Source organism: Colletotrichum phormii (genome assembly GCF_030913505.1).
Source record: "Colletotrichum phormii strain CBS 102054 chromosome Unknown BDP81scaffold_1, whole genome shotgun sequence".
NCBI lineage: Eukaryota > Fungi > Ascomycota > Sordariomycetes > Glomerellales > Glomerellaceae > Colletotrichum > Colletotrichum phormii.
Genome location: NW_026851443.1, coordinates 945,226 through 958,730, shown reverse-complemented (window position 1 = coordinate 958,730; position 13,505 = coordinate 945,226). Strand labels below are relative to the sequence as shown.

At 55.1% G+C, this 13,505-nt stretch overlaps 5 protein-coding genes across 5 annotated transcripts; 2 read left to right on the top strand and 3 right to left on the bottom strand.

Moving 5' to 3' along the window:
• Positions 1-1,235: 1,235 nt before the first annotated feature.
• Positions 1,236-2,239, top strand: BDP81DRAFT_456434 (uncharacterized protein; the record flags this gene model as incomplete). The annotated part of the gene is made up of 2 exons (XM_060593167.1): positions 1,236-1,488; positions 1,698-2,239. The coding sequence occupies 2 exons, from the start codon at positions 1,236-1,238 to the stop codon at positions 2,237-2,239; spliced, it is 795 nt and encodes a 264-aa protein (XP_060451471.1).
• A 681-nt stretch (positions 2,240-2,920) lies between these two features.
• BDP81DRAFT_306386 (proteasome A-type and B-type) lies at positions 2,921-3,945 on the bottom strand (the record flags this gene model as incomplete). The annotated part of the gene is made up of 3 exons (XM_060583269.1): positions 2,921-3,565; positions 3,692-3,803; positions 3,908-3,945. 3 exons carry the CDS (start codon positions 3,943-3,945, stop codon positions 2,921-2,923), a joined length of 795 nt encoding a protein of 264 aa, XP_060451470.1.
• Positions 3,946-4,712: 767 nt separating this feature from the next.
• BDP81DRAFT_388358 (vacuolar protein sorting 55) lies at positions 4,713-5,182 on the top strand (the record flags this gene model as incomplete). Its single annotated transcript, XM_060587108.1, has 2 exons — positions 4,713-4,968; positions 5,049-5,182. The coding sequence occupies 2 exons, from the start codon at positions 4,713-4,715 to the stop codon at positions 5,180-5,182; spliced, it is 390 nt and encodes a 129-aa protein (XP_060451469.1).
• A 603-nt stretch (positions 5,183-5,785) lies between these two features.
• On the bottom strand, positions 5,786-8,290 carry BDP81DRAFT_305524 (aminodeoxychorismate synthase; the record flags this gene model as incomplete). The annotated part of the gene is made up of 1 exon (XM_060583182.1): positions 5,786-8,290. One exon carries the CDS (start codon positions 8,288-8,290, stop codon positions 5,786-5,788), a length of 2,505 nt encoding a protein of 834 aa, XP_060451468.1.
• A 350-nt stretch (positions 8,291-8,640) lies between these two features.
• On the bottom strand, positions 8,641-13,406 carry BDP81DRAFT_477232 (TRAPP II complex). Its single transcript, XM_060594812.1, has 2 exons — positions 13,001-13,406; positions 8,641-12,940 (listed from the first exon to the last, which is right to left on the bottom strand). The coding sequence occupies exons 1-2, from the start codon at positions 13,164-13,166 to the stop codon at positions 8,781-8,783; spliced, it is 4,326 nt and encodes a 1,441-aa protein (XP_060451467.1). The 5' UTR covers positions 13,167-13,406; the 3' UTR covers positions 8,641-8,780.
• Positions 13,407-13,505: the final 99 nt, after the last annotated feature.

Here is a 13,505-nt window from a genome sequence, read left to right as displayed (position 1 = left end):
GATATCCTGGCGGGACGGCCCTAGCCAAGCCCAGCTTTAGAGTCATCGAGGTTGAATTACGCACTACATTGGACTCGGACCTCGCCTCCGACATGTCACCTGGACACTTCACTTGTGCGGGCCAGTCGCAGCGTAACAAGTTGACAAACCAAACTCGCAGGCGAACTAGGGTACCCCCCAAACCCTTCAGGTCTCGGGAACGGTTGAACCAGTCGAGTTCAACAGAGTCGACCGAAAGTGTATCAGACTTCTACAAAGGCACCTCCATCATAGGGTACATGTGCTACTAGGTACTAGCCCCAGGTCCCGGATCCGTCATCAGGTTCCCCCGTCACCGTCCCAAGTCCACGTCCATGTCAACCACCGTCACCCGACCCCGTTCCTTGTCTCTGGTTAAGCAACGAGCGAAGGGGGAAGGGGGCTCTCTGAGTCTGGAGTCTGCTTTGCTTTTCCTACCCAGCTGGAATACTACGCATCGACTAACGCGTACACTACTGTACCGGCACTGGAGCCACGGATCCCCGAGCGAACCCTTTGAAGCCATTGATTGTCCCAGCTATTGCGCTAAACCCAGAGCTTCGGCCCGTCGCCATGCGCCGTGGCGGTAACTGACATCTCGTTGTCTCATTCCCATCTGTGCTTCCTCTCGCCTCGTCCAATCTTTCTTTTCTTTTTCTTTCTTATTGCCCTTCAGGTGGTTGCTAGGATAATTGATACACCAACTCGCCAACAACACACTTGTCCACTTGCCCTGATCCCATCCCAACCTGCAAGACAAACTTGCATTCCTTTTTGGGCCTCGAGAGGAACGTATATAACAGGCCTCTTTTTCACCGCCATCTGTCTACTCCCCTAACTTCCAGTCTCTCTCGTGGGCTCTTCTTCCTTGATCTTTTTGTGGACTTGGACTCTTCTTCAAAAGTCAGAACCTCGAGAAAATACCGCAGAAAAAGGCGGCGTCCTCCGGGTACTTTCTTACCGTTGTGACTCTTTTCTCTTGGCCGGAACGGAACCTCATACTATCTTTCTCCACAAATCCTCCGTCATCTTCACCTCCAACAACTGCGTCTCTTAGTGTTAAGACTGAGCACCATCTCACTCGTAAGCTACCTACTCTATCAGTTTCTCCTTTCTTCAACGAAAAACCATCCTCGAAGTCCAACATCTAGTTTATTTGGAAATCCCTCTCATTGGAAAACTTTATTTTCTCACAAACCAAGCAAGCGACAAACATCATGCAGTCCGGCGGCCCTTCTCCCTTGCCATCGTTCCCGGCATCCCGGGATGGCACGCCCAGTGGCAACGGCACCAACACCAACGGAACCACCACGAATAGTAACACCAACGGCACCAACGGTACCACGAAGGGCGTGCAAAAGAGGACCAAGATCTGTGTCTATTGCGGCGCCTCTCCCGGTTTCAAGCCTCAGCACATGGAAGCCGCTCGTGAGCTGGCAAGGATCATGGCGGAGAACAACATTGACCTCGGTGAGTCACTGTTCTCTCACTTCTCATCTCATACAAGCCTCTTTTTCGACTCCCCATCTTCATCCACGGAACTGGGCAGCGATAAAGTCTCACTCACTACATCAATGACAACATGTGGCGCAACCCTTCTCAGACAAGATGAAACATGGGAGACAAAAATCTCAAGCAAAAGTGTCTCTAGTTCATGGTAAAACTAACAAACATCTCAGTCTACGGCGGTGGAACCGTCGGCCTGATGGGCGAGTTGGCGAAGACCCTCGTTTCCCTCGCCGGCCCGGACTCGGTCCACGGCATCATCCCCGAGGCCCTCGTCAAGTACGAGCGTGACGGCACCTATGGCACCGTCAACAAGGACAACATGTACGTCCCCGACGAGACCGTCTACGGCCGCACCACCGTCGTCAAGGACATGCACACCCGCAAGCAGATGATGGCCAAGGAGGTCTTCGCCGGCGGCCCAGGCAGCGGCTTCGTCGCCCTGCCCGGCGGCTACGGCACCATTGAGGAGGTCCTCGAGACGGCCACCTGGAACCAGCTGGGTATTCACGATAAGGGCATCTGCCTCCTCAACATCAACGGCTTCTACGACGGCATCCTCGAGTGGGTGAACAAGAGCGTCGAGGAGGGCTTTATCAAGGCTGCCAACGCCGATATCCTCGTCACCGCCACCACCCCCGAGGGCGCCATCACGGCGCTTAGGGACTACCAGGTCTCTGCGGCCACCTTCAAGCTCGACTGGACCAACTCCTAGGTCAGACGGCAATATGATAGCACGGAACCTCATGTGCAGGAAATCAAGGACGGGGAGACAGATGCGACGATCGGCGTGTGTGCAATGTAAAAGCGGATGCGTACCGGAGTCTTGGCGCCCTTTCGTGTTTCCCAATTTCCCTACGTTCAGGCTCGGTAGGTAGTCGGGTCGGATAAAAAGAAGCGAAGCGAGGAAAGTGAGTCCTTTCCCTCGATTTCGATCGCTGGTAACACACGGGATAAGACAGTCAAGGAAAGGGGTAGGAATGGGGGATCGGTCGGCTATCTATCATGTCACATCGGTGTTGGTTGCACATACTGTAGTTTGATAGACCTTCATGAGTTACACAACCCAATAAAGCAAACCTGCGTCTTCAGGCACCTGTCTCAGATTCTGGGTGATGAGCGAGCACAAAGATTGCATGTCTTCTTCTCGTCTCTTGAATCATCGGATGCAGCTCATTCTTGGGCTGTCGAATATCCTTTTTGCAGTGTATTTGTACAAGTCTAAACGGGCCGGTCCCGTGCGTCCAGGGTAGGTGAGTCTCCTTCCCATAGCCGAGCCCAGTCAGCCAAACCCTGGGTAGGTAGGTTGTTTGGCGACGATCCGGCCTAGCCCAACGCAACGCAGCGTAGAATTCCATCCGCGCCTTCTTTCCTCAATTTGCCATTCCCGCTGCGCTTAGCCGTCAACCTCCATACCCTCACCGCCTTCTTCGCCGCCGCCCTGACCCTCGCTGGCGGCGACGCTGTCGAGCCACTCCTTGACGTCCTGGCCGTCGTACAGCTTGAAAGGCTGAACCGTCTTGACGCCATCCTTCTCGGTGTAGCCGACGACACCGACACTGGTGTTCTCGACCGTCAGCTCGCGGTCCTGGACCAAACTCTCCTTGAGGGCCTTGAGGCCGTGTTGCACGAGCTCCTCGCGGGAGCACGTCTCAAAGGCGTCGATGTTGCGTTCGAGGTAGGTACGGGCCATTTGGCTGCGGGCGCCGATGGCGAAGGCGACCATCTCCTCCGTCATACCGCTGGGCTGGAACTCAAAGAGGTGGGGGCCGCGCTCGTCGACGCCGGCAACGAGAAGGCCGACGCCGTAGGGCCGCTTGCCGTAGACCTGGGTGTTGATCTGGGCCTTTTCGCCAATCATGTCGACGAGGGTGCGGAGGGGCATTGAGCGGCCGTACGTCATGCGGTGGCCGAGGCACTGCTGCTTCATGAAGTTGGAGAGGACGCGGGCGTCTGAGGTGAGGCCTGCGATGGCGATGCCGGAGTGCTCATCGACGGTGAAGATCTTCTTTTGGTACGAGGACAGCTCCTCGGCGTTGCGCTATCGGGGGAAGAATGGCATGTTAGCTTTGTGCGCTTCGTGGTAAAGGTCCGCGAGTATCGATTGATAGAGAACGGTGTAGAGAGAGCCAAAATGGAGTATCACGGGTTTTGGTAAACGTCGTACCTTGATTGCTACTAGAACGGCGTGTGTTTTGCTGGCAATGCCCACTACCACGGAACCCTGCTTCACTGCTTCGGCAGCATACTCGATCTGGAATATCCGGCCTTGCGGCGAGCTGTAAGGCGTTGGAGGTTAGCTCTCTATCTTTATGCTGGTCTTTTTACGACGGGATCGGGGAGACTGGAAGGGAAGGCTGAGGAAGCGGGCCAAACAGCTTACAATGTCACCGAGTCGTTGTCGTAATTGTTTCTGAACATGGCGGGCGTGAGGGGTGATTCGTAGCTTCGTCAGGCGGTTCGGTAGTTTCCGGGAGCAGGAGGAAGTTCGAGTATTCGTGTAGCGGTTCGGGGGTGGTTGAGGGAGACGGGAGGGAGAGAAGTGATCGCGGGGTGGTTGTTGGGCGAGCAGGTCGGTGATGGGAGAGCGAGAGAGCTTGGTGGATAATAAAGCGTCCCTCCCGCACGCCAGGCCCAGCTCAAGGCAGGTCGAGCTTTCGTAGCACTCTCTCAGCCTGGAGCCAGGTGCCAGGGGTGCAAGGTGCTCCGTGCATCCCTCGTTGGGGTACGTACACTTTCCTGGCCCCGTACCTATGTACTCCGTTCCTGACCTCACTCACAGCCGGGGTCTTTCCGGGTGGAGACCTACTCCTACCATTTGCGGGTTGCCATTGGAGGCTACCCGGCTGCTGGAACAAGGTTGCGCCGTGCGCTGACGACGTCCTTCGTGCGTCAGGCCTAAGGTAGGACCCGCCATCGCATCGCAGCTCAGCCTGCCAGCCTCGCCGCGAACTACTACACGACCGACACGACCGATTCATCCTCCGCCACCAACGAAGCTCCCCCACGACCATTCAAAAGACGGCCTAATTACAAGAGACAATCGCCGCTCGCATTCTTCAACCGACTTTCCAGCACACCCTCAAGAAATTGATTTGCAGCCCCGGCGGGGCCGTTTATACCCAGCTCCGACTTCGATACCCGTCCGAAACAAGTACACCACAGCCCACCTTCCAACAACAGCCAAGATGCCGACCGCCGGCCTCAAGACCATCATCGCCCTCTCCTTCGTCCTCGCCGTCGGATTCCTCCTCGTCATCCTCTCCTGCGCCCTCTGGAAGGTCTATTACCCGCTCCTCGTCGTCGCCACCTACGTGCTGGCCCCGATTCCCAACTGGGTCTGTTCGCGATGCACCAACCCTGATGACTTTGGCGAGGGTTCCGGCTCCGCCGTGCTGGATCTCGGCCTTTTCTGCACCGGTTTTATGGTGGTTATGGGAATTGGTGAGCTTCTATCTGCCTATGGCTTGTTTGTCTTTGTTCTTTGAGAGAATTTTGTTGCTAACCGTGCTCTTTTACCGTAGCCCTGCCCGTCGTTCTCGCCCACTCCGATCTCATCCAGGTTGAAGCCATGGTCATGTCGATAATCGGCGGTCTCCTCATTTACGGAACCATCATCAGCTTCGGCATGTTCTTTCAGGAGGAGCAGGATTTCTGACTAGGATCGGGAGCAGCGACTCAGGACACCTGATACAGCTATGAATAGGCGAAGGAGAAGTAGTGTCAGCAGCAGCAGCAGCAGTGATGAGAAGGGGGGGCATACGCATTTCAACCAGATTGGCGGCAGACGTGTACAGTACGACGAGACGAGGTCGGAAACCATCGTGGCGCTGGGGTTCGGGAATCCGGCAAAGTGGGACTTGGATCCGGGGTGCGCTTTTACTTGGAGGCTTCACATGTATATCCAGCATCATTCCGTCAGGCGGGCGTTTCCTCTTTTTTCCGCTTTTGTTATGCAACGACAAAACCCATCTAATTCCCCAATGACCAACTGCGGAAGCTGATATCGCAAAACATGGATTATTTTAATGATGACCTTGTTTTTCTACTTTCTTTCGTGTGGATGATCCGGGTCGTCTAAAAGTTGAGTCTAATACCCGTGAAGGTCCAGAGTCTAATATCCCAGATACGTTGAGGTATCAACCAAACACCCCCTACCATGAATGTCCCCCTTCATGACAAAATAAACGCCAATAAGCCAATTCCAATTAAAAGCAGTCCCTCCCTTCCTCGCAATCAGTCTCCCGATCCTGAAATCCGCTCATGCTTCCGCAAAGACGCCCAAAGGCCCCGCCAACTTGGTGAACATTTCCTCCCTCTCACCCTCAGCAGTGCTCAGGATGGTCACGGCACCGCCGGCTCCGATGTGCCAGACCTCTCTCGGTTCCGTCTCGCCTTCCTCCGGCGGCGCAGCTTCATCGTCCCATTTGAACATGGTCCGGATCGTGACGCTCCAGTCCCCTTTTCCAGTGACGTCCATGTACCCCACCACGCCAGAGTATAGACTCCTCTCCCTATGCTCCTCAATCTCCTGCAGCAGCTCACAGCTCCGCTTCTTCGGGGCCCCCGTCATGCTGCCCGGCGGGAGACTAGCCGCAAGGACATCGAACCCCGTATGTTGGCGATCGGCACTCGAGGACTTTAGCTTCGGCAGCTGTCCGTTGACAATGGTAATCATCTGGAACACAGTCGCGTACTCCTCCACTTTCATCAGATGCGGCACCGTAACATTCCCCGAGCCGCAGACGCCGTGCAAATCGTGCCGGACGAGATCCACAATCATGAGGTTCTCGGCCTCCTCCTTGGGCACGTGCAGGATCGCCTCGGCCTGCGCGAGCGTGGCGACCTGGTTCGACTTGCGGACGGTGCCCTTCATCGGCCGCATGGAGCAGGAGCCGTCGGCGTCGTACTCGAGGAAGCGCTCGGGTGAGCTGCTGATGAGAGTCGCGCCGCCGAGGCGGAGGAAGGAGCCAAAGGGGGCGGGTTGGCGGGCTCTGAGCGTCTTGTAGAGCTGCCAGGGCGCGACGTGTGCGGATTTGTTTTGTGCTGGGGAGTGTCTGTTGGCGAGGCTGTTGTGATCTCTCGTTGGGCGTCCTGGTAGAGTGATGGTTGTTTGGTCCGTCAAGCATAGCTCGTAGGACTCACCGGCCGCGATGAAGTCTTGACAGCGAGAGACCTTGGCTTCGTACTCGTCGGCAGCAGGGACTCGGATAATGGGCTTCGTGGCTACGGTTGAAGCATCCGAACCGTTAATGGCGACCTTGCCTGGTGATTGCCAGAAGTGGGACGTCTGTAACGATGCCACCACGGAGTCGATCCAAAAGTCGCCGTTGAGCTTGCGCTTTTGAAGGTGCTGGACGTGCAACAGGCCCTTGACGTGATCGACCACAATACTCTTCGTAACCCAGGCGAAGCATAAGTCAGGTCTCTGATGCCCTCTGTCGGCAGTCACCGTGACGTCGATCCCCTTGAGTCCCATCTCATAGGTAAGATAGCCCATGAAGCCACCTCGGAACGGCGTCTGAAGCTCCCCTGACGCCGGGATGCGTCGCTTCTCAAGGAAGCCGGAGAGGATATGCCAAATGTTCTTTCGCGATCCGAATGGAACAGTCTCCACGAGGTCGACGGGCAGTCCCTGGATCGAAGGGATACGAGCCGTGGCAAAATCGTCTCCAACGTGGTGCTCGATCCGCAGACATTCCTCGATATCCAGCGCAATGATGCTAAATCGGCCCCGAACGTCTGCGGCGCCCGTCGCCATGTTGCTCGAGTTGGACGAATCCAAAATGATGTGCTCCGTCCTGCCGCTCTTTAGTATTTCCACGATATCCGGCACCTTGGCGTTCGCCGGAAGGCTGATGGTCTTGTATCTGTACTCGCAGTCGAGTCCGACAGTCGCCAGCGGCGTGGGCATCTCCGTCCACTCGAGGACCGGCGCGTTCCCTCGCTGAGCCGCGGCACGGTTCTCGCAGAGGAGACTCGGCTTCACGGCATTCCTTGCCAGGAACCGCTCTCCGCTCAACACGGTCCTGTTCGCCTTTTGATTCCACGCCATGGCTTCGCGGAGCCAGTTGCTGATGACCGCATGGCCTACCGGCTGGGTGCAGACGGACTCTGGGTGGTACTGGAGGCCCCAAAAGGGTTTGCTCTGGTGCTTGACCGCCATCAGGATTCTCTCGCGGCCGCTGTCCCTCTCCTCATCCACCCACGCCAGAGGCAACAGCTCAGGAGCCGTCTTCTGAGCACGCCAACGGCACTCTGCCCAAGCGGAATCTGAGATGGAATCTTGTCCGATGTTGGCACACAGGCTGTGATAAAGGGTAGCCTTGAACTCGGAGACACCATTGAAGATGTCCTCGGCGCACGTCGCATCAGGTTTCTCATGCTGTATGGTGCGAACCATCCCATGCAACCCGCGTTGAAGCCTCCTCACCTTGCCGCCCGAGCTAAGAACGAGGCTCTGGAACCCGAGGCAAATGCCAAGAACCGGCAGAATATACTCATCCTGCAACCTCCAAATACATCTCATGAGCCCAACGTCCGTCTCATTCTCGGGAGAGCCAGGCCCAGGCCCGCAGACTACTGCATGATACCGTGATAATTCCCGATGAAAATCAACCGAGAACGTCGGCGACTGTTGGTCTAGCAAGGGCGTGTCAATCGGTAAGACGTGCACATCGGCGTCAAGCAGCGTTGTGAGAAGGGATACGATATTGTTCGTAAAGGAGTCGTAAGCATCGAGAAACAGAATTTGAGGTCGCGTCATCCTTGGTTATTAGTGAGATCCCAGATTTCCTTTAGACGACGACGACAGCGACAACCTCGATGCAACGCTCGCAAAACGGGAATGGCTTGACCAAAGCTTGTACGGCGGAAACGACCTGACTCTTTGGGTTGGTAAAAAAAGGCCCGCTGTCGGCTAGCACCGGAAGCCGCTCCCTGAGAAATTTTGGTGACGACAGCAGAAACGAGAAGGCGGTCAGACCCACGCATTAGTCGTCCGAGAGCCCTTTGTTCGGGACGCAGGGATGAGCTTAATTCGATCGCCGGGCTGATCGAGTCATCCCTGGGTTGGATTGCACTTGAATCCGTCACAGCTACTTTAGGTAAGTAAGTAGTGGCTTGAGTCGTCTATGAAGAAGTCAATTATCTACTTAACAAAGCCCGCTGCGATCGCCAATTCCACCCTTATGGTGTAAATCACTTCTTCTACACGTCCGCCATCGTACAGTTCGTCATGCAAATGGCTCAAATCGCTAATCCTGGTCCACCACCTTGATGATGCAGGGTTGCCTTGAGTGCCATATGCGCCTTTCCTTCGCACCGATGATCGCGTTGAGCATCGTCTGAGTGTCCGATCGCTGTCGGCTTTCCTGTGTCTCTTCCTTCTCCTTCTTTTCCTTTGGCTCTTCCCAGATTTGATACTCCTCAACGGAAGCCCCTATTTCAAACTCCCCTCGACAGAGTGCCATGGCTTGAATCTCCACTTCCGTACTCGTCTTAGCCGCCAACAGCGGAAGTGCCTGCTGCAGAGTGCCGTTCCAGGCAAATTTCCGCGTGAAATCCAACGCCACGTTCAGCGGACGATGGCACAAGGCTGGCATCAGTCTCAACATCGGATAGACTGGCTTGGCCGACCTATTTGTGATACCAACCTTGACTTGGACAAAGTTGTCGACGAGTATCGTCTCTTTGGCCTTTTCGCCTAGAGTCTGGCCCGGGTCCTGAACCGATATCTCGATACCGACATCATCAATCCTGAGAGCGTCCATCATCCTAGGTGAAAGCCTGATAGTTCGCAGGTCTATGTAACCGCTTCGCTTTGGGCCAGATACGGTCTTCCATCTAGCTGTAAGCGTCTCGAGGATTCTCTCCCTCATCCAGAATGCTTCACGATTCGAGCGTTCCATGTCGGGCGTAATCTTGCTTGTGCTGACAACAAATTGCCGCTGTCTTGATGGGTTGAGTGCCGGGATCGATGCGTGAGGGTCCTCAAGATATATGCGCCGTAGGGGCACAATGACGCGACTGGTATTCCCTGGGAAAACGTGCTCCTCAATCACAATGCCGTCCTCACCGTCCATTTCGACCTCCATATTGTTCGGCCAGGCGTTGCGTAGATCCATAGACAAGAGGCAGTATTCTTCTGCCAATGTTGACGGATCAACCTTCGACTCTAGGTTCGTCAGGCTGAGAAGCGGCTTAGGTACAGGTCCGCTGAGAGGCAGGATGTCCAGTCGCGTGAGCTCGACGCTTGCATTCACAGTCACCGTCAACTGCAGCGAGACCTGTCGGGTATGGAATTTGTCCGTCACCTCCTCAGGAGGCACCCCGAGATGGGCATAATCGATCTGAATGGCAGCGTTCGTCAGCCCAGGCTTGCCAAGGATTTCGAAATCAAATGTGGCAGTGCCTCCCGGAGCAATGTATCGCTTCTCTGGTTCCTTCTTATTCAGCCTTCGAAGACCTTGGCGCCTCATAAGAATGTACTCGTATTCGTACAACTCGGCCGGCGTGGCATCTCTATTGTTGATGCCTGCTTGCAACGGCCCTTGTGTGGAGTCCTGGAAAGAGAAAAGCATAAAGTCCACCGGTGTTGTTCGAGAGAGGTTCTGCAGGGTGACGGAGAAGACCTGTCTCTCTCCTTCGAGCACCATGACGGAAGACTGGGGGAGTGTCGTCGACTTGACAATGACAATGGGCTGTTTGGGGATGACGTTCAACGCAACGCTCTCCACCTTCAGCGGTTGACCAACAAGTGCTCCCGAGGCGAGGGTGGTCTCCAATGCTTGGAGTCCGGTAGCTTTGACCTTGACATCTGCTTGCGGCGTCCATGGCTGTTTGAAGATGGGGAATCGTCTCTCGCGACAACCACGAACACGGATGATTGCGCCTGTTACCTTCAAGGCACCAGATCCTTTTGGTGTTCCCGAGACTTTGAGAATTTGCGTTCGGTACGGGCCAATAATGGTGCTCTCGAAGTTTGATTCGAATTCTGCACCGCTAGTGTCCAAGCGAAGGCTTTCGACATCGACCTCGATGTCGTACGGGTTCTGAAGAGTAACTCTAAAGGTTGCGGGTTCGTTCGCAACGAGAAGGTGGTCAGCAGCTTTATCGGGCTGCTTAAGGAATGGGTTGTATATAAAGGGATTGACGTCTTGAGAAGTTCTTGCGGTTACTGCTCCAGGAAGTGTGCTTTTGGCATGCGGGACCGGGATTCTAGTAATCGGCAGTGGTTCCAAGGCGACACCACGGACGAAAAATTCATCCCAGTACTCCGCCGCGAGCTGATTGAGGCCTAATCTTTTCGCGAGATTTGACGTCTTTGAAATATTTGTGGCCAACCGTGTCTGTTCGTCGCGAGTAATAACCGGTGACGCATCTTCTTTGCGGGGGCCAGGAGCAACTCCTGAGCCAGCTGTGCGGAGTAGATCACCAGAAAACTTCAATACACCATTGAAGTCAGGCAATGCCTCGGAGAAGTTGATGCATGCTCTCAGTATGTTCAACTTGACACTGGTGAACCCAAAGAATCTCGCAGCTGCCTGTCCCCGAATTCTATCGATGACAGCAGCGTCCGAGTCCTCCGTTGAGATAGCATCATCTGCTGGTTGTTTCTTCATGTCGAAACCGACAACACCGTACGACTTGCACAGAAGGGCCAGGAATGCCTCGATGCCCTGTTCAACGTCGCCTTCGCCTAGCTCGAGTGCTATCGCGCTATTGCTGTGTCCGTTGGCAGCATTCAGAGCTACCAGGCCAGCCGCAGGGTGTATACCCATGTCTGCAGCCCCACGTGTGCGTGCCTCAACCAGTCCGCTGATTAGGACGGAAACGAGTTCTCTAGTGACCATGGCTTTCTTGCGATGATGGCCGAGAGGTCCAAGAACAGACGCGATTCCTGCTAGAATGGAAACTCTATCCGCGATGGTGAGAAGCTCCGACGAAGAGGCAGGAAATGCGCGGAAGAGAAATGTGACGATGGACTGTCGGCTCGGGACGACGGTCAACCGGGGCGAGGTTGTCAGAGGGGTCGAGGGCAGCTTGCCAAAGATGATGGTCTCGTAGGCACGCTCTCCGAGCTTTCCGTCAGCGAGGTGCAAAGCAGACAAAATCTTGGAGAATCGAATAGTCGTCTCCGCCAAAGGTAAAGGAGGCAGATGCTCAGCGGATATCCGGGAGTACAGCCCGGCGATACGGTCCAAAAGGTCTGGCAGTATAATCTGAAGGTTTCGAATATGCTTAGGCTGGCCTGCATCAGTCGGGGTTGCAGCTTCTAGGGCAGCATATGTCGCGGCCGTAGATTTGTCTTGTGGGGGTAAGCAAATAGAAGGGACCTGAAAGTCGACCTTGACCCATCCTAGAAGCAGCAGACAAAGAGTAATCAACTCCAGTGCCTTGCCGTGCCATATGTGGTCGTTAATGGACCTCGCTACTGTTGCGCCGTCTATAAGTTCTTTCAGAGCATCGGTCCACCGACCTGCTTGCAGATATAAAGATCCCATGAGGATCGTCACTCTGCCCTTCCCTTTCGCTCTGAAGCGATCATTTAGACCACCGGGGCCGAATCCTTGCACCGATACTCGATCTGAACTTTCTGACCTGAAGTGGTCTCCGGCACCTGGCCTTGAATTTCGGTCAGGAGTCGAAGAGCCACTGCTCATGCCGGAAGCCAAGTCATCGAAAGTGGTAGGAGGGTTCGACAACCCGCTTTTCACAGGAGTCGATGGTCTAGCTGGCGTTGAGTTGCTCGAGGATGTAGCCGAGTTGTGCTTCATAGGCGCAACTGGCATAGACATGCGATTCATGTGCCGATCCGGAATACCACTGGTCGAGCTTGATCTCTGAGGGCCTGGAATAAACTGAGATGCCCTTTTGTTTGCCGAGCCGAAGTCGTCCGCGCCCCATGACGCGCCGTTTGTTTGCCTGGTTGACTGTGACTGTCCGGGAGACTCGATAAAGGACCAGGCCTCAAATGACTTGGCTAGGCTTGTCATTTCCGCCAGGAGCTGCGAGGTGATGTCGCACATGATAGTTTTCATGGTTGTCCGCTTGCACTCGTCCGGCGGTGGTATAGCGATGAGTCCCTCAGGTAAAGGCACCGGGTTCTCTTTCGAAAGCGCATGGTCAAAGATCAGCACTTGATGAACCAGCGCCTTTCCGAAGCGGTCTCTCAAGTCCTCCAACTCCTGGTACAGCGTTCGGATATTTTGTTCGGCAACGGTGGGCGCATTGCCAGATTGTCTCTTGTTAAAGGCGACTCGGTTGAGCTCGTCTCCGTCTGCGATTGCAATGACCGCAAGGGGTTCGCGGTAGAAGTCGAACGGCGATAATGCGAGATGCGAAGGTGGGGGTACGTGGGTTATAAGTTCGTAGAATACGGCGCCATCAGGGAAGGCCAAAGGCGAAAACATATCTACAGATTGCCGGTTAGTGCGAGCGTTCTCGAAGCAAGGCAGGGAACGGGGTGACATGCTTCTGTTCGGCCGCCCATCAGGGCTGACATCCCGCAAGGAGACGGCATGTTCAGGTCGCAGGCGCTCAATAAAGGACGAGAAACGATCGCTTCTGATTTGACCCAGGGGTAGAATCAATGCCTTCACCCTCGCGGGAGCGATGGGTAACAGCGAGTCCAAGCTCATCCTAGCATATGTTTCTCCCGTCCAGCATCTTCAACTCAAAGAATGTTGCGTGCGAGCTATGTGGCCATATCGCGATGGTCTCGTGCGTTTGGCGGCACACCAGGGGTACACGGAAGTGCGCGAAGCTCGACAGGTGGCTGCTAGAAGTGGTCGTCGAGCTGGTTTAGCGATTTCTATGTCGTGCGCGTTTTCGTGATTAAGCGCAAAGCTGGCTGCAGGACGATGGGAGCTACTTGATGCAGGTGAACAGTGGAAAGGAGCATATAGAGAGAGGTCAGAGTGGATGGGGAGGGAATTGGCATGCAGCCACCGGCAGCAATTGACGGTGTGCGATTTGAC